Source organism: Amblyomma americanum, chromosome 11 (assembly GCF_052857255.1).
Source record: "Amblyomma americanum isolate KBUSLIRL-KWMA chromosome 11, ASM5285725v1, whole genome shotgun sequence".
In the NCBI taxonomy this organism is placed as follows: Eukaryota; Metazoa; Arthropoda; class Arachnida; order Ixodida; family Ixodidae; genus Amblyomma; species Amblyomma americanum.
The window spans coordinates 109,791,722-109,819,418 of NC_135507.1; the positions used below are offsets into that span (position 1 = coordinate 109,791,722).

Here is a 27,697-nt window from a genome sequence, read left to right on the forward strand (position 1 = left end):
CTACAACAGAACTGCAAGCGTAACCAGCATGAAAGCTAGTCTCGGTCTGCCATCCCTTGTGTCCCATCGTCGAGCACTTCATCTTTGCCTTTTGCGTAAACTTTTTCACCATTCTTACCTGCGCGAAGAACTTATTTCACCCCCACAGTACATGTCACTATGGATGGATCATGCCCACAAGGTTGAAATACCATTCTGCAAAACAAAATCCTACTTTGGTTCGTTTTTACCTCGGACATCCGACGAATGGAATCACCTTCTCGCGCCACTGACACTAATTAATGATCACCGTTTATTTCAAGAGAGATTAGATAACATTGTATAACTAGTAACCTTCTGTAGTATAATGCTCATATTTCTATATTTTGTTACTTTGTATAACCACCCCCCTCTACAATGCCGTATGACCCTGAAGGCATTTTAAATAAATGAATAAATGCTCTCGCATTACTCCGGTGCGGGTTACCGCAATGATCTCGAACTTTTTTTTCTTGCCATTGCTGGGTATCCGAGTGTGTGTGAGTCTTACGTGAACTTGGCAAGTTGTGCTCCATGTGACGGGTATTGCCTAAAACTATTCTGATGTGGATAAAAGAAGTCGTAATATTCGAGACGCGTTATTACGTTTGTGGATATAACGTGCACGAGCAGTTTCGATGGAACACTGGTTGGAGCAATCGGACCACAGTTGGAGGCCAATCTGGAGGCCAGTAAGCCTTTCGGAGGCCAGTCTGTGGTCACCAGCTTTAAAGCCTTCAAGAGAAGGTGCATCGTAAACTGTGCATAGCCCCAGAAACGGGGGATGCATTTAATGCCCTGTAAGGAACCGGACCCCGGTAAAAACAGAATACCTGAGTGCCTGCTATTTCACCCCTGGGTCCATGCAGAGCAAGAGCCTGCTGGGCGACTCGTCGGTGCTCTTCTCACCACCATCCATCATCCGCGAAACGCTGCCTGAAGAGGTGTCCGTGCCCGTTGGCGAGCCCTTCCCCGCTCTGGCCAGGCCCAAGGTGAGCTTTGTGGCTTTTAACAAGGTTTGCTAAGTAAACTTTGCAATTTATTTTACAGAATGAGAAATATAATGCCGCAGTGCAAGCCTGAGTGTAGTCTGTGGGCATTGCAAAGGGAAAGCAGCAGCTGTGCCATCTTTTAAATTGCACTTCAATGTGAACTTGGCACCAGCACAAAGGGCCAAGACAGAGAAGTCACCAACTTGCCCAGCTTTCTGCACTGCTTGAAATGAATACTTCATGGCCCTGAATAGCTTTTACACCTGGTGCCAGCAACTTCTGCTAGGCATCTTATCTGAGTTGCAGGCTGTAAATGATAGCATTTGTCCAGTTTTGAGATTGGTCTTCATCTTCAAACACCCAGACAATTCTTTACGCATCCTGGTGCCTTCGTTGCGCCGTAGTATTCCAGCCATTTGATTCTTTTATTTATGCATCATGTTTAGATTTTTTTTGCTGTACGAAACTGGATTTGTTTTTGGTTCATGGGTATCCGAACACTATTGAATATTTGGCTGCAATCTGCACCTCCAACTTCCATAAACACAACATTGACAAAACCACGTTATCAGGGCAGATCATATTGATATTTGCCAATGTAGAAGAAGTAGAGGCAGAAGAAGTTGACCTCTCGCTCGCGTGCTTGGACCACTTGGGACTGCCGCAGATTTTCCTTTCTGCTCCAGTCGTTCTCCGCGTTGCACGTTACAGTATGGTGGAGGTGCTGGGTACACTTCCATCACTACGGACCTCACACCGGTTCATCAGCTACCCAGCCGCCGTATCCGCAGAGAGTCGCCTGAATTTGGGTCCCTTCTCCTGCCCACAAGCCGCCAAGTCCAATTGCCATGGCCACTGACACCCGGCCCCTGGCGCCGATCCTTTGCCACCACCGCGAACACCGCCATCTTTAAATGGCGACATGTTCGAAGACGCTGAGGATTGGCTGGATGATGTCACTATATTTTCCACCACCTTTGACCAGCACTTGGAGCGGTTGCGCAATGTGCTACAAGCACTCAAATCCGCACAACTCACCATCAAGGCCGAGAAATTCGGTTTTGGCTTTCAGGAACTTCGCTTTCTTGGTCACGTCAGTGCACAAGGTGTTCGCCCGGACCCTTACAAAACCGCCGCCGTCTCATGTTTGCCACGCCCAAGTTACAAGAAGGCCGTTCACCGGTTTCTGTGTCTGTGCTCCTATTATAGTTGCTTTGTTCAAGATTTCTCTCGAAATGCTGAACCGTTAAACTCACTGACTCGCACCGACATGCCCTTCCTGCAGAAGGCTTCGCAGCCGTCTAAAAAGTACTCCAATACTCGGCCATTTCAATGAACACGCTGCCACGGACATCCGCACTGATGCCAGCAATGCTGGCCTTAATGCGGTACTGATCCAGTGGCAAGACGGTGTAGAACGGGCCATCAGTTATGCCAGTCGAACACTTACGCGCTCCAAGACCAATTATTCTACGATGGAGAAAGAATGTCTTGTAGTGACATGGGCCATCAGCAAGTTCCGGCCGTACTGCTACGAGCGACTCTTCCATGTGGCAAGCGACCACCACTCCTTATGCTGGCTCATCATCATCATCATCCTGACTGCGCCCACTGCAGGGCAAAGGCCTCTCCCATGTCTCACCAATTAACCGTGTCCTTTGCCAGCTGCATCCACCCTTTGCCTGCAAACTTCTTAATCTCATCCACACGCCTAACCTTCTGCCGCCCCCTGCTACGCTTACTTTCTCTTGGAATCCACTCCGTTACCCTTAAGGACCAGCGGTTATCTTGCCTTTGCATTACATGCCCTATCCAAGACCGTTTCTTCCTCTTGATTTCAACTAGGATGTCGTTGACCTGCGTTTGTTCCCTCACCCATTCCGCCCACTTCCGGTCTCTTAACGTTACACCTATAATTTTTCTTTCCATGGCTCGCTGCGTTGTTCTTAACTTAAGCTGTTCTTAACTTCTTAACAACCTTTTCGTTAGCCTCCACGTTTCTGCCCCGTAGGGTAGTACCGATAAGATACAGCTGTTGTACACTTTTCTCTTGAGGGAAATAGGTAAACTGCCACTCATGATCTGAGAGAATCTGCCATATGCGCTCCACCCCATTCTTATCCTTCTAGTTATTTCCCTCTCATGATCTGGATCAGCTGTCACTACCTGCCCTAAGTAGACGTATTCCGGCACAACTTCCAGGCTCTCACTGCTAATTGTGAACTGCTGTTCCCTTGCTAGACTGTTGAACATTACCTTGGTTTTCTGCATGTTAATTTTTAGACCCATCGTTCTGCTCTGCCCGTCTAACTCATTGATCATGATTTGCAGTTCACCTCCTGAGTGACTCAGCAAGGCAATGTCATCAGTGAATCGCATATTGTTTAGGTATTCTCTGTTCCCAATTCAGGCCTCGGAATACCTCCTGTAAACAGGCAGTGAACAGCATTGGCGAGATCATTTCTCCTTGCCTGACGGCCTTCTTTGTTGGAATTTTATTGCTGGCTTTATGGAGGACTATAGTAACTGTGCAGTTTCTATGTATATATCTTCCAGTATTTTCAATACGATAGCAAGGCGGGCGAGTTACTGATACATATTTGAAAAATTACAGCGCGGAAAACGGGGACTTCAAAAGTAGAAAACACAGGACAAGTGCTGTCCTGTGTTTTCTACTCTTGAAGTCCCCGTTTTCCACGCTCTAATTTTCCGGTATATCACCTGACTGACAGTGTGAATATGATCTATTGTGGAATATCCTTTACGAAAGCCTGCCTGATCATTTGGTTGATTAAAGTCTGAGGTTTCCCTGACTCTATTAGCGATTACCTTAGTAAATATTTTGTAGGCAACGGATAGTAAGCTGATCGGTCTGTAATTTTTCAAGTCCTTGGCGTCTCCCTTCTTATGAGTTAAGATAATGTTTGCATTCTTCCAAGCTTGTGGTACGGCCGAGGTCATAAGGCATTGCGTATACAGAGTGGCTAGTTTTTCTAGCACGATGTCCCCTCCATCCTTCAACAGATCTGCTGTTACCTGATCCTCCCCAGCTGCTTTTCCCCTTTCCATTGCTCCTAAGGCTTTACTTCCGTTTTCGTTACTGGTGGGATGACGCATTGCTGTGCAGTACTGCCTTCCTCATTAACGCTCTGATTACATTGGCTACTGTACAGATTTGTGTAGAACTCTTCGGCTATGTTAACTATCTTATCCATATTGCTAATGACATTGGCCTGCTTGTCTCTTAACGCATACATCTGGTTTTTACCTATGCCTAGTTTCCTCTTCACTGCTTTTAGGCTGCCTCCGTTCTTTAGAGCATGCTCGATTCTCTCCATATTAAACTTCCTTATGTCGGCTACCTTGCGCTTATTTATTAACTTTGATTGCTCTGTCAGTTCTATTCTGTCGGTAGGGTTAGATGCCCTCATGCTTTGGCGCTTCTTAATCAGATCTTTCGTCACCTGAGATAGCTTTCCGGTATCCTGTCGAACTGTCGTACCGCCTACTTCTACTACGCACTCCGTAATGATGGCTGTCAGATTATCGTTCATTGTATGAACATCAAGATCGTCTTCCTCAGTCAAAGCCGAATATCTGTTTTGCAGCGCTATCCTAAATTCCTGTACTTTCCCTCTTACCGCTAACACATTAATGGACTTTCTCTTCACTAGCTTCTTCTGTTCCCTCTTCAAGTCTAAGCTTATTCGAGGCCTTACCATTCTGTGGTCGCTATAGCGCACCTTTCCGAGGATGGCCACATCCTGAACGATGCTGGCTGGCGAGCCTCAAAGACCCCTCGGTACATTTGGCTAGATGGAGCTTATGGTTGCAAGAATACGACTTAACAGTCTTCTACAAGTCGGGCCGAAAGCATCAGGATGCATCAGGATGCAGACTGTTTGTTGCGCGCGCCTATCACTGTAGATATTGAAGAAACCGCCGATGATTTTCCTTTCCTGGGCGCTGTTAGTACCACCCAAATGGCGCAGCTTCAGAGAGCAGACTCGGAGTTCGCGCCGCTCATCGATTGCCTCAAAGGCATCAACGCTCGCATTCCGCATGTTTTTCTTCGTGGGCTCCATGCCTTCACTTTACGATCTAGTGTCCTCTACAAGCGCAACTTTGCCAACAACAAAGAAGCGTTCCTACTAGTCGTACCATCACAGTTGGGGCCTGAGATCTTGAGCGCCTGTCATGATGCACCATCCGCCGTCCATCTTGGAGTAAGCCGTGCACTCGCGCGGATTAGACAAAACACAAAAGTATTATTGGCCCAGGTTACTCCAGTCGGTGCGGGCATACGTAAAAACATGCCGTGACTGCCATTGTCGGATGTCTCCTCCGTTGAAACCAGCCGGATTTCTTCACCCCATCGATCCACCAAAGACGTTTTTTCACCAAGTGGGCATGGACCTCCTTGGTCCTTTTCCGAAGTCTTCGTCTGGAAAGCGTTGGATCGCTGTTCCCACCGACTAGCTGACACGGTACGCTGAGACCACGTCCCTTGTCAAAGGCACTGCTGCTGAAGTGGCGCAGTTCTTCATTCACAACATTGTCCTGCGCCATGGAGCCCCCGCTATTGTTGTTACTGACCGGGAAACTGCTTTCAATGCACGCTTAACCCAGTCCGGCCTATCGCCCTCAGACAGACGGGTTGGTAGAGCGACTCAACCGCACACTGGCCTACATGCTTTCACTGTACAGTAAAACCTCGTTAATTCGAACTCGAGGGGGACCGGAAAATTGTTCGAATTAAGCGGAGTTTGAATTAACGAGCGGGCACTAAAAAAAGCGGCCATCACGCCCGGCAGCACGGGCCGAAGCTAAAACAGGCATATCTGAGATCGTTATCTCTTACTACGCGCTACTACACATTTGCGGCGGGCGATTGCGCGAATTAAAATTATAGAGCCCGAATGTCGAAGGAAATAAAGTTAATTTGTTTATGCGGTTGGAGCTAACATCAAAATGCATTCGCGTAAGCAGCAAGCTTAATGATTAAATATGACACTATGCTTCAAAAACATGTTTATTAACAGCAGATTGGCAAAGCATATCAAAGAGAAAAATAATCGGTGATGCGCATTTGTTTTCGTTTTCTTTGCCGTGACTCGACAAGCATCGTCTGCAACTTGCCCAACAGCTCCAACGCAGCGTCCGAATTATCATCGGCGGAGAAGTAGCGCGCAGCCAGATCGAGTGCTGACGCTGTTTCACATGCACTCGGGGGTGGCAATGGATCGTCGCCTCCGTCGGACTCGTCATCGCTGTCAGCTGTGCTCGCCGCGCCGGAGTTGTGCGGCATCTGGTCACCGCAGGCCGCTTCAATCTTCTCGGCATCGCTTAACGGCCCCGATATCTCCACACCGCTGTCAACGTCTACGAAGCTCTGGAAGTCAACACCCTCCGATAAAGCAGCGTAGGCAGGGTGCAGCGCGACGGAGTCATCACACTGAGCATCCAGCTCTGCCGTGCTGCAGGCTTCTGGGCCTTCAATGAAGCCGCACTTTCGATAACAGTTCGCGACTGTGTCCGCCTTGACAGCATTCCACGATGTTGCCAGCATGTGGCAGGCTCCGAGGAGATTGACGTCGTACGATTTGCCGCTGTCCATACACACAAGAATCCGCTCTAGGGGGTGGCGCCTGTACAGTGTTTTGAGGTTTTTAATAACCCCAAGGTCCATAGGCTGCAGCACAGCCGTAGTGTTTTTCGGCAGAAATGCCAGACGGATCGCCTTCAGTCCGCTGGTGTCGCAATGGGCTGAACAGTTGTCGACGAACAACAGAACATTCCTGTTCTGTGCCGCGAACTTCCTGTCCAGTGTGCGCAGCCAATCCGTGAAAATTGCTCGCGTCATCCACGACTTTCTGTTGAAAGTATAATCAACAGGGAGAGTTTTTAGCCCTTTAAAGCAGCGAGGCTTCGCTGCTTTGCCTATAACTAGCAAGCGGCACCGTTCCGTGCCAGTCGCGTTTGCGCTCACCAACACCGTCACTCTTTCCTTGCTTCTCTTCCCGCCTGAACACGTGTCGCCTTTGTAACTGACAGTCTTGTTCTGCAGCAACTTAAAATAAAGCGCGGTTTCATCTGCATTGAACACATCGCTGAGCGAGTAATCGGCAAGGTAGTCCTTTAGTTGACCTGCTGCAACGGCTTGCTCCGGAGCCACCGTGGCCGGAGCATAGGCGGCGCCCGCGGTAGGGTGGCTACCCGCGTGACCGCGCGTCAGCCAAAAATAGACAAGCCAATGCTTCGACGCTCCGGCAGCGAAAACCTGCTACGGCATGCACCGGAGGGCTGGTTCGGGCACCGAAATTCACGTCTCACCTCGTGCGTGCTGGCTTATTTTTTTTTTCTCATCATTCTGCATTTTTTTTAAAATTTTCAGCGCATTGTATTTGCTGCGAGGTGACTTCTATATGCGAGGAGCAATGCCAGCCATCGGCGCCTAGTTCGAATTAACCGACGTGGATACCGGCATATTCGAATTATCGGGAGTTTTGACCCATTGAAATACACAGGGCTTTGACGGGACCCGGCCGTCAGTTCGAATTAACCGGAAGTTCGAATTAAGCGATTTCGAATTAACGAGGTTTTACTGTACATTAATGTCGAGCATCAAACTTGGGACACCATTCTGCCGTGCGTAACGTTTGCGCACAACACCGCCCTGCAGAAGACAACCCAACTGGTCCCCTTTCAGCTTGTCTTTGGTCGGCAGGTGACCACTTCTTTGGATGCTATGTTGCCCGTTGACCCCTACTGCGACTCTGACGCTGACCTCGATACAGACACCTTCGTTCAGCGTGCTGAGGAAGCGCGGCAACTAGCACGCCTGCGAATTAACTGTCAACAGGAGGCTGGCGCCTCTGGGTTCAACCTCGGATGACGCTTCATCAGCTACGTGCCTGGCGACTTGGTGTGGGTTTGGATACCTGTTCATCGCCGCGGACTTTCTTAAAAGTTTCTGCATAGATACTTCAGCTGTTACGAAGTAGTGCGCCGCATCAGTGATGTAACGTATGCAGTTGCTTCCGCCCCATCAGCTTGCTCATCGCACCGTACTGAAGTCGTGCACATTGCTCGCATGCAGCCTTACCACGACAGGCTATCTGGCTCAACGGCGGTTTACTGCAGCTGTGTCCTACCCTTTCGCTGACTGTTCCCTCCTAGTGTCGATGCTACAGAAGAGGGGGCAGTGATACGTGCCACTGTAGAAGGAGTAGAAGCGCATGCATTAGTAGAGGCAGAAGAAGTTTACCTCTCACTGCTCACGTGCTCGAACCATTTAAGGACTACCGCAGATTTTCCTCTCTTCTCCGGTCATTCTCTGCGTTGCACATTACGATATGAAGGTCGAATTTAAAGTGTCGGGGAAGCAGTAAAATGTCCTCTTTGCCTTTTTGTTTTTGTTCTATCAAATGGTCAGTTAGATTACATGGATCACCGCATGGCATTCCCCTACGACCACTAAATAATTTAATTTGTGATAAATTTCTTGATGCTGTTTCGTTTTCATCAACCCAACAATGACTGTGGTGTGTAGTTGGTGTTTAGGTCACGTGATGGACAAAAAGAACTGCAGTATAGTCGCTGATTCAGCAAAAGCTCGTTAATTCGAACGTGAAGGGGACCGGAAAATTGTTCGAATTATCGAATGGGCGCTAGAATGAGTGGTTGTAGCACTCCACCACGCGAGCAGAACCCGGAGGAGTCGCACCATGACTCGTTATCGGGAGCTAGGGGCTACTACACGTTTGTGGCGGGCATATTCTGAGAATTAAATTCATCCGGTCCTTGTGGCAAATGGAACAAATTAATTGGCCAGTTATGCACCAGAAACAAGTACTGGAATGCATTATTATGGAACATGTTACCAGCGCAAGAAACAAGGACAAAGGGAGAAGACAACACGAACACCAGACTTCAACGGGAGTGCATTCGCGTGAGCAGCTAGCTTTAGTGCTGGAATATAGGACGCTATTTATGCTCCAAAACATATTTACGGGGAAGGTTTGTCAAAATTAAAAGTAATCAGCGAAGTTCATTTGCTTGCATTTCTTCTGCCGAGACTCCATCAGCATCATCTGCAGCTTGCCCAAAGCTCCTGCGCAACGTCAGAGTTCTCACTGACAGAGAAGTGGCATGCTGCAACATCGAGCACCGATGCTACTTCACGTGCACTTGGCGGTGGCATAGTCTCGTCGCCGCCGTCGGACTCATCACTGTCGGCTGTGCTTACCGCACGTGAGCCCTGCGACGTCTGCTGGGAGCATGCAGCCTCAGTTATATCCTAGTTACTCAAGGGCTCCAACGTCTCCATGCTACCGTCCACGTAGCTCGCGCTCACGGCACCAACAAAAGCCGTCATCGCCTGAACCACCATGCTACGTTGTTTACACTACGCGATCGCAACCCAGCGACCGCGGCACAATGAAAACCTGGAACGGCTCGCGCCGAAGCATCAGCGGCGCGGGCAAGTGCTCCGGCAGCGGAAACCTGCTATGAGATGCACTGGAACGTGGGCTCCGTGAGCGGGTTTTTTTTTTTTTCTTTTCCATTGTTCTAAATCTCTGGTAAATTTGGAGCGTTTTACTCACTGTGGGTCAACTTCTATCTACGAGGAGCATTGGCAGCCAGTGGCTCCTAGCCACTCTTCGAATTAGCCGTAGCGGATGCCGACTTGTTCGAATTATCGGGAGTTTTCCCCCATTGAAATACACAGGGCTGTGCCGGGACCCAGGCATCAGTTCGAATTAACGGAGGTCGAATTAACGAGCTTTTACTGTACATAGTTTTATTACCTACAACACTTAAGCCAGCCTGCTTCAAGACCTGGAATGACAACAAATGACAGCATCATCACCATCAGTCTTACTACGACCACTGCAGGCCGAAGACCTCTCCCATGTGTCTCCAATTGACCCTCTCCTTTGCCAGCTGCGCCCACCGTATGCCCGCAAACTTCTTAATCTCATCCACCCATCTAATTTTCTGCTGCCCCTGCTACACCTGCAGCCTCTTGGAATTCAGTCGGTTACCATCAAGGACCAGCGGTTATCTTGCCTTCGCATTACATGCCCTGCCCAAGTGCATTTCTTCCTCTTGATTTCGACTAGGATGTCACTAACCCGCATTTGTTCCCTCACCCACTCTGCCTGCTTCCGGTCTCTTAAAGGGAAGCTGAAACGGTTTTCAAATTGCATGAAACGCTGTGGTTGGGAAGAAGGAACTTTGAAAATCATGTGTGTAAATTTTTTCTCGATTCTGTTCGCAAAATGAGGCGCAATCACTTGTTAAAAACCTGCCTCCGAACACGCCCTCTTTGCTTCCGGAAGCGCCGAATGGGGGGACGGAACTGGTGGAAGTGACGCCATTCACGGGTAGTCTGCGGTCGTCCTGCTTTGCTTGCTGCTTTTCGGCCCGCACTTTGGTGAACGACGGATCCATAGCTTGCAAAACGCTGTTCTCAAGCCAGCCGAACCAACGCGCTACGCAGCAACACAGTCGGTGCTGGCCGGAGATCCCCGTGGATGGCGTCACGACGAACCCGGCCATTCGCGGCGTTCGCTCGGCGCCCTGAGACGCTGGTGCCCGTTTTCTGCCAAAAAGCAGCTTTTTGCGTTTATTTCCGCCCCTTTCGAATGTGCCATCTTGAGAAAACGAAGCAGCACGAAAAAACAGGGACGAAAAAGACACACATACGACAGGACGAATGCTGCACTTCCAACTGATTTTTATTGAGAATACCAAGCTTAAGTACAGCGCTACTATTGCCTCGTGGCAATCAACCGCAATGATTCAAAAACGCCATTTCATTATCAAGAAGAGACAAGGAAGCGGTGCTGACACACTGACCACCTGCTTTTCTGATGTGATATGCTTCAATAATCTCTCTTTCCATCCGATCTCTTCCACGCCCAAGAATTTTAGCTTTCCGAAATATGGGTTTACACTTACAATCCCGGCAGTGGATAGCAAGATGGCCACTTTTCCCTTCTTTCAGAAAAGGGTAGCTGGCAGTCAGCTATAGGAAAGTACCTCCAGAAGCAGCTGGCGACATTGACGATTGAAGACCCCTTCCTTGTTAGAAGCTCTCACAAGTTAGCCGAAGAACTGAAGCAAGGGCTCAGCATGACTTCACCAGCCACCTTCGGGTTCTCCATTGACATAGAAGATCTTTATTACTCCATACCCCACAAAGAACTGTTTAAGGCAGTTAGATCCGTAATTGAGAATTCGGGAGAAGTGCCTTTTCAAAACAGGGCAGGTGTGAACATCGACCGTTTCTTAGCCCTTTTAGAGTTTTATCTACAGTCAACTGCCATTAATTTTAACAACCGGTTTTACATACAAAAAGCAGGAATATGCATTGGGTCGTGCGTAGCTTCCGTTCTTTCTGACATTTTTCTTTCCTGCATTGACAAAAGCTTGCATAGCTTACTTCCTAACCTACGCATTTTTAGATATGTTGACGATTGTTTGGTGATAATGGAGAAGCCGCATGTTTTATCTATTGACGGAGCTGTTGCTGATGTTCTCGCATCGTTCAAAACGGTTGCAAAAGGCTTAAAGGTTACCTTTGAACTCCCTATTGGAAACTGTATACAGTTCCTTGCCCTGAGAATTCATTTCTTGGAAGGGCATATATGCTGGATGTACAATCCTAGGTCACAAAAGGCACTCCTCCCTTACAGTAGTGCTCATTCAAAAATAATCAAAAGAGCAATAGCCATGAATTGCCTCAATTCCGCTTTGAAAAAGTCATGTCATCATCAAATTTTTGAAAGTGTCCAAATGCAAACTGAGCGATTGCGCATGTCAGGCTTTCCTCCAGATTTATTGTCAGCTGTTGCAGAGACGCTGCTACAAAAGAAAAAGTGCATCAAAAATACGGATAAGCAAGACCAGAAGCTGCCAACTCAAGTAATTCCATATCTTCACAGAGTTTCTCATAATCTTAAGAAAGTTGGAAACAGATACGGTGTTAACGTGCTCTTCTCCGCCGCAAGCAAGCTATCAAAAGTTTGCCCAATGATGGTTAGTAAGAAAAGGCCGATTTGCACTATAAACCACCAACTTGTTTTCACCCGTTGCACTACTAAGGTAGTGTACAGCATTCCGCTCACTTGCAATAGAGTGTACATTGGTCAAACGGGACGCTGTTTTAATGAGAGAGCTAGGGCGCATTATAATCTGGTGAAAGAAGGGAAAAGTGGCCATCTTGCTATCCACTGCCGGGGTTGTAAGTGTAAACCCATATTTCGGAAAGCTAAAATTCTTGGGCGTGGAAGAGATCGGATGGAAAGAGAGATTATTGAAGCATATCACATCAGAAAAGCAGGTGGTCAGTGTGTCAGCACCGCTTCCTTGTCTCTTCTTGATAATGAAATGGCGTTTTTGAATCATTGCGGTTGATTGCCACGAGGCGATAGTAGCGCTGTACTTAAGCTTGGTATTCTCAATAAAAATCAGTTGGAAGTGCAGCATTCGTCCTGTCGTATGTGTGTCTTTTTCGTCCCCGTTTTTTCGTGCTGCTTCGTTTTCTCAAGATGGATCATTACCAACTGGCCCAAACTTCGGTGCTTTCGAATGCGATATTCTTTTCCAGCGGAGTAAAAACTATAAAATGCCGCATGGAACTCAGTTTTTTCGAAAAGTGCTTCAGCTTTCCTTTAATATTACGCCTATCATTTTTCTTTCCATGGCTCGCTGCGTTGTCCCTAACTTAAGCTGAACCCTTTTTGTTAGCCTCCACGTTTCTGCCCCATAAGTGAGCGCTGGTAAGATACAGCTGTGGTACACTTTTCTCTTGAGGGATATTGGTAAACTGCCATTCATTATGCGAGAGAACCTACCATACGCGCTCTGCCCCATACTTAGTCTTTTTTCACGCATCACATAACCTATACACCTACTACACATCACAGCCACTGTTCAGTTGATGAAGCTGGAACAGCATCAAAAAATTCAATTATAAACTATTTAGCGATTGTACGTAAATAGTACCACAGGGTGATGCGTATATATTGTTGCCTAAAGCGCCATTTGAAAGAAGAAAACACATAAGCAAAAATTTGGTGTTTATACTCCTTTAACTACTTCGTTACCATGCCATGCCAGTGCGATGTGAGCGCTACCAAGACCATTCAGAATTTTTTGTGCTACCTAGTTTGTTTAGATTTTGCCGCCGCGGTGACCCAGTGGTTATGGCGCTCGGCTGCTGACCTGAATGGCGCGGTTCCATCCTGGCCTTTGCTTTGCAGTGGGCTTAGTCAGGCTGATGATGATGATGATGTGCTGTGTGATGACAGTGCACGTTTAAAGAACCCCAAGTGGTCGAAATTTTTGGAGCCCTTCACTACAACATCCCTCATAGCCTGAGTTGCTTTGGGACGTTAAACCCTGATAAACTATCAACTTCACTTTAGTTTCTTACGTAGCTTGCATTTCTCTGGTAAGGCAGCAATTTTTGAAGCGCCCTTTAAGTTAAGGTTCCGGCATAGTGCACTCGTGGGATGGCGTCACCCGCAGAGACGGCGCGCGCTGAAAAAAATGTTGCTTCGTGCGATTCTGTTGCATCTGCTGCAGATTTTTTCAGTGCTTCAAATGGCAGTGACTCTGATGGTGATATTACATCATCAGAGTTTAACTCTGATGAAGGCACTGTGCAACCTTAGCACAAAACATGTCAGCTGTCTGCCCATAGACTTGCTTTTTATAAACAAAAACGTAGCATATGGACGGGACGAAGAAGGGCGAACGAAGACAGGACAGGAAACTTCGTCCCGTCCATATGCTACGTTTTTGTTTATAATATGTCTGACCAACTGGCCCCTCAGTATACTCTGTTAAATTACATAGACTTGGTTCTCCGCTTCTTTCCGGTTTTTCGCTCATGGAGCCAGTTTACAGATTGCACTGATGTAATGAATGATATGTCTGGTTTCTGTGTTGTCTCGACATCATATGGGCAAGATTTGCTTGCACCTGCCCAAAAAAATCGACTCCAGGCCCGCTATAAATCAGCCCAAAGCTGTTCGCGAAAGCTGTGGATGTCTTTACTGGTCCTAAATCTTCCTAAACGTCTGCTGAAATAGTCTCTTATAAAATAAAAGCACTGTAGAGCATTTTCAAGCAATTTACAGTCAAGCCTCCTTATAACAAGTACGGATACTATGAATTAATGGCTACATGAAAGTGTTCCTAAACCTTTTCAACAAATGCATGCATTTCTTATATATATGGAACGCAGTTTTTCATAAAACGGATAAATCGAACTGCAGAGCGCCAAGCTGCGCCTGCTTGGATGGCAGGCAGTAAGCTTTCCCTCACTATACAAATGCTGCATTTGTAGTGGTGGGGCAGGAAGCTTTAGCACTACGCTTTAACTCACATTTGCCAACAGTGCCACAACAAAAGTAATCGCGAGAACAGCAATGTGGTCAGCACCCTCTCACACCTCGGAATCAGCAACATGGTTGGTTGTAGCTTTCCAGCAGGCGTCCTCTGCTCACGTCCACTGTCGCAGAGCGGAGATAGTGACAATCCAGGCATCCAACTTTTTACACGACACTGTTCTAGTGCGATGAAGCCACCCGAGCTGACATTTGACATTTGCAGAGAAGCCAATCTAACTCGCGTTTGCTGCTTGGTTTTTGCGACCTCTGCGATCACCGCGAGTGGCTTTGAAACGGTGTTAAAACTTCGGGAAAGTGTCTCCCAGTTGCTGTTCTTTCGCTCTTAAAATTTTGCTTCTCCAGCACCATTTTCTAGAGAAATTTTGTAATGTAAATTTTGGCTGACAGACCATTTTATAGTTTTTTGCCTAATCACCATAAGGAGGTACCATTGCATTGCCTTTTGTAATTTTCATGTGAGTAGATCGTCACAAATGGTATGGCAGATATACATATTTGTATTTCTTTAATTTTTTTGCTGCTTCTTTAGAAGCATTTCTAGCTCAAACTGCTAATGTCGAAAAGTGGATTTATTCAGCTGTATTTTGATATATTACATTACACTGATAATTTTTGACTCGCGCTGAAAAATTTATATCAAATACACTTTGAAAACGGCTTTTTTTTTCATGTAGTCAGAAAAAAATTTCTAGCTCGAAAAGTTTGTTATAAATTCAAACTTTTGGTGCATTCTAGAATGGTTTTAATTTTTTCTAAATTTAAAAATTTTTGTGTTTACTAATTTTTTTGCAATATTCCCACAAAGTATTTGTGATAAATTTCACTTTTTGTACACACCACATATTTTGCAGGAAAAAAGTTATGTCTCAGACATATCAAAAACAATCATTTTTCCTGTGATAACAACAGAGTTAAGGGAGGAGCCACAGTTATGAAATCGTCAAGAAGCATGTATTTTAAGGCGAAAGCCTTACTTGCCTCATGAGTCCGCCATAAGTGTCCATTTGCAGGAAGTCTCTGCCTCACCTGTCAATCAAATGATGTCATCAAAACTAAAATAACTGAAATTAAAAAATAAAACCAAATAAAAAGCAAAAAGAATGAATGAAAATAAAAATATAAATAAATAAGAATTTTAAAAAAAGAAAAATTAACAGAAGAATTTTTAAAATGCTACGAGTACTGCCGTCGTGGAAAAAACCCGCGCTCTAGAAAGTTCCATGCTTTTGCATTCCTGCACATAAGCAGACTTAAGTGCCCTCAGAAATTTTTGCGTGCCAATTCTAAATATGCCATTTAATTTCATGTAAAGCAATTCCTTGAGCACTTTTGTAAGTTTTTCATGAAGAGCTTATTTTCTGCAGGAAACTTGCTGATATGTATGTTATGGGGTTCTTTTGGCAAAAAAGAATGCATTAAAGCTGCCTTCCTGCCTATCACAGATTTTGAGCAATAGGGTTTTGAAGTTGTCACTTCAGAAATGTGAAGAAAAGTTTGTATTCCTGTTTCTGAATTCGCAGCTTCAGTATCATATAACTCAACTTCTGTGGTGGGCAGGGTGGTAATTTTACCCTTATAGCATTCCTTTATGTCAAAGCAAACCAGTGGCATGCATTTCAGCAAGTTTCCTGCAGAAAATTTTTCTGAAAGCTCTTCACAAAAAACTTGCATAACAATTACATACGAGGTCTGTTGGAAAAATATCCGACCTTTTTTTTTTTTTTTTGCAAACACCTGATGGATATGAAACAAGCGCACTTGCATCAGCCGACCTTGAACCTTCGTGCGCATGTGCGCATTTTTTCCCGCCTGCTGATAGCGTCAGTCGCTGGGACGCAGCGTTTGAGTGAGGTAGTGCGTAGTGCTCTCGTCGGTTTTTTATGGTAAGCAAAATGGCGGAACGACTGGAGCAGCGCTACTTCATCAAATTTTACCAGAAACTGGGTGACAGCCAAGTTGGAACCATTTGGAAGATTCAGACGCCTTTCGGTGGCGATGCTATGAGCATCACACAGATTAAGCAGTGGCACAATCGGTTTAAAGACAGCCGCACATTGGTGGAGAGCGAGCCACACTCCGGTCGGCCATCAACATGCCGAAATGAACAGGTCATTGCCGAAGTGAACGCTGTGGTGATGCGGGACCGTCGTGTGACTATCCGAGAAATTGCGGAAAAGGTGGGCATCAGCACTTTTTCTGCACATTCCATTATCACCGAATGTTTGGCCATGAAGAGAGCTGTGGCGAAATTCGTGCCGAAGCTGCTCACGGTGGAGCAAAAGCAACTTCGCGTTGGAGTCTTTCAACACGAAGCAGTGACCCTGACTTCATGAACACCATAATCACTGGTGATGAGTCTTGGGTGTACGGGTACGACCTGGAAACCGAATCCCAGTCGTCACAGTGGAAGCATTCCACATCACCAAGGCCAAAGAAGGCCCGCCAAGTGCGCAGCAATGTCTAAGTGATGCTGACTGCTTTCTTTGACTCCCTCAGTGTGGTACACCATGAGTACGCACCACAGGGTCAAACAATCACCAAAGAGTACTGCAGGGATGTCCTCCGTCGCCTACGTGATGCTGTGTGGCGCAAGAGACCCGAGTTGTGGTCAACAGGAAATTGGCGCATCCATCACGACAATGCTCCTGCGCATTCCTCGCACTTGATTCAGACTTTTTTGGCGAAAAACCAGCTCCTTACTCTCCTGATATGGCCCCCTGCGACTTCTGACTGTTTCTCAAAATCAAGCGGCCATTGTAAGGAGCGCGATTTCAGACAAGAGAGGACATTATGGCTGCAACGACAGCTGAGCTAAACTCTATGCCAAAAGAGGCCTTCTCGGAATGCTTCCAACAATGGCAGCACCGCTGAGAGAAGTGTGTGGAGTCCAAAGGAGACTACTTTGAGGGTGATTAGGTTTCCAACGCTCCAATAATCCATAACAGCGCTCCAGTTATGCCAGTTTTTTTTCTTCGGCCAAAGGTCGAATACTTTTCTAACAAACCTCGTATGTGCTCAATTGTTTTACATGAAATTAAATAGCATATTTATAGAATCGGCACCCAAATATACATGTTCCCTGAAGATTTCATAATTGCTACTACATTAATAAAATTCCGTTTTTGAGACCATGCTCTCCCCTTAATGCGTAACTACCAACACGCCCTGGGCAAGCAGCCCGTCAATGTTGCTGCAAACAAACCTCAAAGCCTGCACCAACGTCACAGCAGTCGCCATGATAGTGAACCAGCAGCACTGGGGGAAGGTGCGCGCTCATGTAATGCACTTATCGATTCTCAACTGCACTGCTGAAGCTATGCATGGTTCTCCATCGTGGCACCCACATTGTCTCATGGTTTCGACACCAGTGTGCATTCCCCTCGCTTACGGCCGCGCTGTTTTTCCAGCACGCCGAAACTACGCACAGGCTGTTGGTCATTTGATCCTTGTGGTTTTATTATTCTTCAGGTTGTCTTGCCAGTTTTGTGTCAGTTCATGTATTTCATTTTGTCACTCATTTTGCATGACCGCATTTCTTTGTTGGTGCCAGATTGACGCGAGCAACCGAGTGGCCCTGTCTGGGTAGTTCCTATTGCTTTTCACTGCCTTTGAGCGTGCACTGTTGTAGTACCATGTGGCGTGAAATGCATTCAACCTGTGGAGGCGCCAGTGGCACTGGAGCACCATATTTACACGCCTGTAAGTCAAAACCCCCATATCGCATGTCAGGACAAGAAAAAGAAAGTTGTGCCGCCCGTGGGCACATTCCAAAATAAAGATGCATTGTTCACACTTGTGCCGTCGTCCTCACTAGTGCACAGTTAAATGTTAAGAAAAAAAAAAACAAGGTCGCAGAATAGCCGAATGCAACTGGATAGAGCCAACTGAAACTGCAACCGCGCTGTAGCATCTTTGGTATCTCGTTTGCCTCGCCTTTATTTATGGCGCCATGCTTTGTTTTCGATTGTAGGTCGACTCCTCCACTTCGAATTTTGAAATTGAAGAAAAAAAAGGTCTACTTACGATCGCGTAAATACAGTATGGAGCTTTGCATCAACTGTGGTTCCTCGTTGCGATCGTAGATGTTCCTGTCATGTTAGTTCATGTTTTATCATGGAACTTTCACGTGTTTCAGCGAAGTGTCAAGTAATGTCACTCTATCTAACATATAGCCAGTGTAGCGGGTTTGCTAGACCAAGGCGAACAACTGAAATACCTTTGTTACATGGAATTCACAAATATGCGCACTTTAGTGGGGCCAGCATTTTGAATATGCGAAACTTCATTTTATCAAGGAATTTGTTACATGGAGTTTTGTTACATCCAGGTTTAACTGTATATTGAAAAAAGAAAAACTAGGGACAGCTACGCATATTTTTCAGTTTTTTTTTTTCATACTGAACAGGTATTGATAGAATATTCAGTTTTTCTTTTCTTTATATTCATATTTGATCTGTTTTCAGAAATTTGAGTATTGGCACATTGCTATTCGTCATGTGTGGATCTCATGTTGCTTCGCACTGCTCAAAGCAAATGCAAAGCCAACTGGCCTGACAAGCTTGTTCTTTGGTTAAAGGAGAAGAGGTCTTAAAAATTATTAATGAAGTCACCACTCTGAATATTGAGGGAATATGTGTTTTTGCATGCTGATTTTAAATATGCCATTTAATTTCATATAGACGTAGTGCTTGTGCACTTATGTACTATGTTATGTAAGATGTTCGAGAGAAATTGTAAGAAATTTTGCTGCAGGGAACTTGCTGAAATGCATGCCTTTAGTTTATCTTGACACTAAGTAACGCAGTAAGGGTGAAAGTATCGTTCTGTCTATCATAAAACTATCATAGTTGCCACTTAAGAAACGGGAAGAAAAGTTTTTATCACTGTTTCTGAAGTGGCAACTTGAAAATCCTATAACTCAACTTCTATGATAAGCTGGATGGTAATTTTACCCTTATTGAGCGCCTCGATATCAAGACAAACCAATGGCATGCATTTCAGCAAGTTCCGTGAAGTGGAATTTCTTACAGTTTCTCTCCAAAATCTTAAGTAAAATATTAAATAAGTACACAAGCATATTTGTAGTCAGGCACAAAAATACATGTTGTAGGAATAAACACACTCGCCAAAATTTTCGAAGAAAAGGAAACACGACGTTTCGGGGCCCGTCCGGGTCCCTTGATCACATAGAGTGCCGCATGGAACGATGGTGGCTTAAGTACACTTAAAATTGCGTAGTGTCCCATTCTAGATCTCTGGAAGATTTCCACGTGTCCTGTTAAGAGAATGATGCTTCGTGTTATGTATATGAAAAGATTCTAAAAGAAGGCGCGATACCGTGTCAAGTCTGTGACGCCGCTTACATTGGTGAAACCGGAAACTTCAGACGCAGGCTCAGAGAGCATCAGATTGACGTCACGAATGGCCGCTTCACATCTAATGCTTTGGCAGAACACAGCGTATCAATGGGACACACCATCGATTGGGACGAAGCATCAGTCATTGCCACAGAGAAAAACTTATCATCGAGCCTTCTTTTAGAGTCTTTTCATATACATAACACGAAGCATGCTTTTAACAGGGCACGTGGAAATCTTCTAGAGATCTGCAATCGGACATTACGCAATCGTAACCGTACTTAAGCCACTGTCGTTCTATGCAGCGCTCTATGTGATCAAGGGACCCATATGTGCCCCGAAGCGTCGTGTTTCCTTTTCCTCGAAACTTTTGGCGAGTGTATTTTTATTTCTACAATGTTCGCCCCTCGTCAGACGGTATTCCGTCAAACTCTGGACTATAAAAAAAACACCTGTCCTCTAAAGATTGCATTATTGTGATTAATAAAAGACTTCCTTGGTGGGTGCAGCGTGCTGGTCTCTCATTGTGTCCTCCTCCTGCAGCACAGGGCACTGCAGCAGCAGCAGCACTCTCACAGCAGCGTGTCCTCCTCTCGCATGGCGCTGCACCACCGTTTCGAGGGCACACCTCCGCGCAGGTGGCCGCTCACCAAGGTAGCACTGCCCCCCTCCCCACCTGCACCTGCCTGCCTCCTCCGCACTGCATGAAAACCACTTGCCTGCCGTCATGCGGCGCACCTGTGCATTGCACGTACAAAGGGCATGGGGAAGCGCCCAGTTCTCTGGTCGGACTCCAGCTCCAAAATTAAATCACGGACATCAAAGTAAATAAAAATGAATGTATGCAAAACGTGTGGACCGATAGCTGTGTGGCTAGTGAATATGCTTCATTAGGCAGCCATAATGAGCTCGAGCAATGGAAAGCTGTGTGCAACCGAGAGTATGTACGAAAAGAAAATGAGTAATGTGGTGCACTTAAGTGAGGAACCAGCCTGCTCTGGGACACTGCGATGTCTCTGCATGCAGCTGGTGCGACCAAAGAAGTGGCGATTCAAACATGTGGGTGCACACAAATGCCAGTGAGGCGAGGTTGCTTATCTGGCTTGGCTGGTTCTCTGCACGGAGATTTTGATAGTGGGATTTTCACTTCTTCAAGAAACACAAGTATGGAAACTTTTACAGCATTTCTTCAAGGTTTGCCATGTGGATCCAATTTGGTGTCCCAGCCAAATATGAAACCCTACCTCTCCATGGTGGAGGAATTGTGGCACAGTGCTTTGCCTGTAGGTAGAACATGATGCCCCCCACTGGGGTCTCTGTGGGGCATCCGCAGCGGAACCTACCACCGTGAAAGAAAATGCTGACAGCAGTCTACCAGGCTATGTCCAGGATAGCAGTGGCCTCTCGCCATTTCATTTATTTCTATTTGCTTTGGCGCAATGTTCCAAGCTGCGCTTGTGTGCACCTTGCCTTGGTAGCATAACACTGCGGAGCTCCGAGGAGCACAGCTAGCCACGCGGGAAACAGAGCACTGGGCGAGTCGTTTATTGATCACCATATTGTTCCCACATAGGCAGCAGCAGCAAGAAAGAGTCCAGAAGCAAAGAACGTGAGAAACACATTTGCCCGCCACATTTTAAAAGCACTTGCATTCAGACACCACAGTTCATTTTGCAAACAGGTAGTCAAGGCAAACCATGGTTTGTCGCTCTATATGCAGAAATTAGTGGAGATTTTGCAGACATGTCTAGAGAACCTTGCAAAGGTCACAACGCACACTACATGCTGTATACTACAACTGGCTGGCCTCAAAATGTTGACAAGCAGACCCCACACTATGCAGCTCCCCATGTGGTGCTGTGTGTGCAGCCAGCAGTGAGAGGCAGGCGGAGATAAAAGGCAATAAAACACCACATGCAGCCCGGCTGACTGAACAGCTCAGCAGTGCGTGCCAGAGGTTATCAGAAGTTTGCTCGCGCAACTGTCCACCCGAGAAAGCAACCAGCTGCTGTGCGAGCGAGCCTGCTGAATGGCACACAATCCGTCCCCTTGCCACTATCCCTGCACCTGTGTGCATGCTGGCACAGCAGGCAGCATAAAATAAGCGAGGAAGAGTTCTTACCCAAGTAGGTGCACAGGTTATGCCAGTCAATGCGGTACTTCGCTGCCAAGTCCCAAATTCGTCAGTTGCATCACAGGCAAAACAGAGGCTACAGGGATGAGTGCCTGCCATTTTACAGTTCCATTTCTTTTTGCTGTAGCTTGCGTGCGCGTGCATTTTCATTTACACACACGATTTCTTGTCAACAAATTACGCCCGTCTCCTGCTGTCCCTTCTGTTCACTGAACTGGAGTGATATGATGACAGGAAAGCACTCTCAAAATTTTTTTCATTTTAGTAGTGTCAGAGTTTGCGAAAAAGAAAAAAAAGAAAAGGCTAGTGTGAGCTTGCACCAGTCCGGTGCAGCTCTCTGTGCCAGCCATGGCATCAGTATTCCATGCTCATGGGGACCACATCCTTGAAGAAAATGTGATGGCAGTTGCAAGTCGGCCCACACCCAAAAAATTCCAAAGGACTCCCAAAATTTTCCAAGTAGGCCCAACCCAGGAAATCGATCAAGGTAGATAGTTGGGGGATTAGCTAGTGTATTAATAAACTGGTATTAGTTTAATTGCATGTGGAAGGTACTTGATCATTCTGGTCCTCAGATTTTCAAATTTGGTAGGCTGATGATGTCACAACTCTCTCGACCAATCGGGGAATTTTGTTATGAAGAAACCCAGTGGCTTTCTGCAAAATGACAACCTGAATGCATCACATTAAAATACATTTAGCTCATGTGGATTCATGGGACTAGATCGTCAGTTTGAATTAGTGAGAGGCAGAGCATAGTGCTGCTTAGGCATCTGCCAGCATGCATGGTGTGAATCCGAACCGTCATAGAGTGCCAGAAAAAGGCGGCAGTGCCACCTAGCGGGAAGCCAGAGAATATTTGGGTAAGAGCGCTATGAAAGGCACTCATTCCTTTTACTTCTATGGTGCAGTGGTTTAACACCGTTTTTGAACATATATGATAGCTGTTGAAACCACCTTCTTTGACTTTCCTTGTTTGTTTGCCTGAGAACAGTTAGCAAATTGTTAATCATTCTCCCCTGGCAGTGTGTTTTTTAGGTTGAGGTGCTTGTGAGCTAAAATCACTGTTTATACCACTGACTAGAAATTACCAACAATTAACAACACACAAATTATTTGCTCTCTGGGTGTGTGTTACTTTTTAGGCTACAGCCCCGCTTTAAAAGCTCTGAGACGAACCAGGGGGCCATTGAGACTGGTTGACCTGCCCAATGTCTCATCACTGTTTGGGCAAAAACAGAGCCTGGGAGGCGTAGTATGCAGCTTCCAGCATCAACTCTGGCAAGCTGCATTGTGGTCGTGTGCCTAGCCTCAGCCCTTTTTATGGTGTCTCACCTGAGCCTCATGCCAGCGGTAGCTTTCACAGTGCTATCCATGTGGCCATTTGTTTTGCCTTCCACCCGTGCAGTGCCTATTCAGGGCACCATCGTTTGAAGAGTAGATTCCCAGCTGGCTTGGTGCCAGGTCGGATGCATTGGATGCATTGTATCCACTGCATTGTATCCACTGGATGCATTGTATGTGTGACTGCAGAGGTGCCCAACAGCTTAGCTGCATGAATGCTCATTCGTGTCTTGCAAGCGTACTGTTGTATATTGCTGTGTATAAGTGTGGCCCATTTTTGCAAAGATGAGCCCTGTTTGTGGGCTTGAGGCATTGCTGGCTCAACTGCATGCATGCCCCATGCTGACGCCAGCATCAGTGGATGCGTCGAACAAACCAAGTTCTGCTGATGAAAACTCAACGGTACACCCCGCTCACTTAGCGATAGATGTGTGGACCTCCACTTGTCTCCAGCTGTTGGCATGCACGTCTGAGATGTTCCATGTGTGGCATTGTTCCAACGGGATGACAAAGTTTGAGGTTGTGACACAACAGGAAGTCGGCGAAGGAAAAATGATTGAGGACGAAATTGCAGAAACCTGCATGTGAAAGAGCCTGCTGTTGACATAAATACAGTAGAATCACGAATACGGATGAAACGAACTCGTAAAATTCCCCGGCCGCAGTGCATTGTGCACAACGTGCAGAATTCCGGATGTTCCGAACTCTCTCCCGTGCCACATCGGATGATCGCACCCTCGACCACTAAGCGCTGCCTGCACATCACTGATGTCACGATTGCATCACCAGTGAATGGCGGTTCGCGGCCCTGACATCGCCAAAATCGCTAATTGCGCGGTACGCACCGTGAGCACTGAGTGGCGGTGCATGGCCCTCACGTCGCTGAAATTGCGATCTCTAATCGCGCGGTACGCACCACAAGCAGTCAGCGGTGGTGCGCGGCTCTCACATCACCAAAGTCGCAATCGCTAATCGTGCGGTACACACCACGAGTAGCGTGGCCACACGGCTGCGAATAAATCCCATCAGCCGTAAACAGATCTACGTGCATGGATTTTCTATGCTTCTGCTTATGAATTTTGTTCATTTGGCTTATAACGAAATTTCCGATGATGCGAATTTTTTCGCGACCCTGTGAGATTCGTATCACCAAGATTCTACCATACTTCATTTCTGACTAGCCAGCAGTGCATGTTTGGAGTCTACTTATATGCGGCAATATATGGTATTTTGTGATCTAGTTATCAGTGACTGCTTCCCTCTGGCATCATGGCACAGGAGATTGCTCTGTAGGTTAGGCACACACAGAGCCACTGTTGTTGGTCACCACAGTGTCATTCCATGGCAGAGCCCGCGTCACTGCATGCATGTCAACAGAGAGCGCAAGGGGTGGGCTTCAGAATGACCGTGGTTTGGTACCGTGCCTTTTTGCCACGCCAGCTAAACAAGTTGATTCCCCTGGTGTGCGGAAAGACGCGGGACCAGCTGGAGCTGACGCAGCAGGCCCGCCAGTGGATGATGGCAAGCCTCAAGCCGCGCTCGCTTGACCTTTGACCTCTCACCCCTCCTCCCTTGGGCGGGTACGTCCTTTCCTTCTCTCCCTCCGTGTTGTGGAAGGGGCACGCCACCTGTGTGTGCATGATGCGTATCACGTTCGCACCCGTGCACAAACTGAGCACTGTGTTGTGCATGTCGCCTCTGGCTGCACCTCTGGGTTCTGAAGGCGGTGCACGGCACAGCACTGCTGGAAGTGAATGGCAGTGGAGTCTCAGCATTACTATTTGTATTTCATTTTTTTACATTTGCCACCTTGTGAAGGAGAGTGTCATCTGTCGTTACAGGTCAACACTTGAGTGTGTCCCTTTGAGGTGCCAAGTGCACCGGTGACAGTGGCAGTTTTGTTGCCCGTCACAGTCTGTCCTACGACCGCGGCAGGCAGTGTCACCACTGGAGGGCACTAGTGAATCTTGCAGTTCCGAGAATGAATACATAGGGAAGGCCAAGCAGGCAGTGGCGTGAGAGCCACGTGTGTCACTGTCGAAGCATGACAAAGCCCACTGATTGGTGCAGTGGTAGTGTGTGTGAAGATAGGAGGTATGTGGCACTGGCAAAACACACTCAGTTATAGCAACTCTGTTTCTTGCCTGACTCAGTTGCAATAGCAGAGTAAAACGAAAGGAAAAAGCCGGACAACACAGTCATCGCATCTGTTGCAACCATGTCAAGTGCAAACCAGCTTTCTGCTTTGCACAAGTCTGAATCCATGCGATGGTTTGTTTTGGAAGTGGCTCACTTTTTCGTGGGCAGCTGCATGCGATTGGCCGCGTTGCCGCATGTCGTCATCCAGCACCGATGTGGCCAATTGCAGGCGGAGGCCTACGGAGAAGTGAGCCGGTCCCAGTACGAATAGTCTCTTGCTGCAGCTGGGTAACAGTATCGATGGCCTCGGAGGTGCACAACTTCCAGCACAATCATTTGTGGTGGCGTGCAAGGAGCTTAGATGTCAAGCGCAGTCACTTAGCAGCCGTGGCCAGAAGCAGTAGCTAAGTTTGGAATCTTTTTGCTGGTGAGCAGAATTATATTTTCAGCAGTAATTTGTCAGGACGATGCTGATTTCATTAGCGCATAAAATTTTGCTTTGGGTGCTTAAAAGCAGCTTACGAAACTGCAGTGCTCTCAGGTTTTCTTTTTTGCCTGTGACAAGCACAGATTACACTTGAAGCAATCAGTGAGCAAGTGGAGCCTCTGTTGTGCACCAGCAGCAATCTGTCTGTCTGCCACTGCTACACTCGCACACAAATGTGGCATGGGGTACAGGGTTCCGCTGCACATTGTGCATAATGTGTAGAGTTTAATGTCCTCCTGCAACCCAACTAACTTGTGGCTGCCATGTGTCGGGAGTTGTACACCGTTGTTTGAGGGCGCATCCCAACCAGCACGCGCAGGAACCCGTGCACAGTTATTGCATCGCAAGAGGTGAGATTATGCAACTGCACAAAACATGACAGGTGAAGTTGTGCCCATTCCTTGCAGTCATGCTCCTTGATTCCTGGCTGACAATCCCTGTGTGGGCGGTAATTGCTCGATTGGTAGAACAAGGCGGTTTTGCTGCCTTTGTCCCCATGCGTGCTGAAGAGCAAGATCGAGATCGTTTGGCCAGCTTGAATTGGGCCCACACACTTGGTCTGACTAACCCCGAAGATGCTTACAATCAGTTAATGCAAAAAATGCTCATTATGTTAAAATTACATCGTAAGCCATGGGCAACCACTGATATGCTGAAGCTTATTAAGAGTACACTAAGTTTTTGCAAACTAGAAACCTTGGCATGTCAGAAAGTGTACTGAAATTTCGTCAACAGAGAATTGTGTGCGGCCAAAAGGCGTTATCACCCAAATTTTTACAATTCATCAACTGGATGATAGGGGTACATATGGAAGGTCTCTAAAGCAGCAATAGATAACATACAATTAACCTGGGTAGATCTAGCCAATGTGGTCAACGATCATTTCCTTTCCTTGGCACAGGAGTGAAAGAACAATACAAATTACTTCTGCATGGGGCCAAGCAATGATCACACTATGTTTTTAAAATCATTCACTAATGATGAAGTTATTGCATTGTTTGCGTTTCCCACCAACATGAGGTTGCAAGATGAATTTGGCCTTGAAGTCACGCCAGTTAAATTCCATTGACATAGTAGCTTCCCATCTGATGCATATATTTAATGCTTGCCTGTCATCAGGCATGTTCCCATATAATATGCAATTTTCAAGAGTTGCCATGGTCTGTAAAAGCGGCAGCAGTGATGACCTATCAAATTATGAACCAATTTCTCTTCTTCCAGTCTTTTCCACAGGATTTGAAAAATTCATTCTTCAACACTCATTGGCTTTTTCTGACAAGCATAAAATCATAACTCCAGAGCATTGCAGTTTGGAGTACTGGAAGAACAACACAAATGCAAGCAAGGGGCCGGAGAACACACACTGGCGTCGGAGCGGTGAGGCGGTTTCTAAAAAGGAAAAAGAAATAAGCCCCGCGGAGCTGGGATTGGACTATCGGCGAATGCGCGGGCCGACATTTGAAGTTGCCGCGGGGCAGCGGTGAAGCTCAGAAACCGAAACTACGCAGCCAGGCAATTTTCTTGCCCTAGCGACAGAGGACTTCCGACTGTTGCCACGCCTGTCGTTACGCCCGCTAAAAAGGTGTGCAGGTTACAATGCACCATGCAATAGGCGAGATTTTGACAGGATCGCTTGCCCTATTGTGACTACTCGACACGCCCCTTCATGAGGCTCCCGCGGCATGCCGCAAGTAGGCTTTCCCGCATAGCGTAGTTTACAAAACGGGATGGCGAAAGTCACGCTCGGAGAGCTTTGAAGGCGACAGGACGCATTCTTCGGATGTGGGCATTAAATATGT

General features: G+C 46.7%; 1 protein-coding gene across 10 annotated transcripts in view; it reads left to right on the top strand.

Moving 5' to 3' along the window:
- LOC144110486 (transcriptional activator Myb-like) overlaps positions 1-27,697 on the top strand; it is a 195,247-nt gene that overhangs the window by 160,112 nt on the left and 7,438 nt on the right. For 6 of the 10 annotated variants that reach the window (XM_077643419.1, XM_077643420.1, XM_077643412.1 and 3 more), the window contains 3 exons: positions 888-1,010; positions 20,338-20,448; positions 24,713-24,852. In XM_077643419.1, the coding sequence (XP_077499545.1) occupies positions 888-1,010; positions 20,338-20,448; positions 24,713-24,826 (348 nt within the window). In that variant the 3' untranslated portion in view covers positions 24,827-24,852. The remainder of the gene's footprint in view (positions 1-887; positions 1,011-20,337; positions 20,449-24,712; positions 24,853-27,697) is intronic. The other 4 variants (XM_077643422.1, XM_077643418.1, XM_077643414.1 and 1 more) reach the window with 3 other exon arrangements.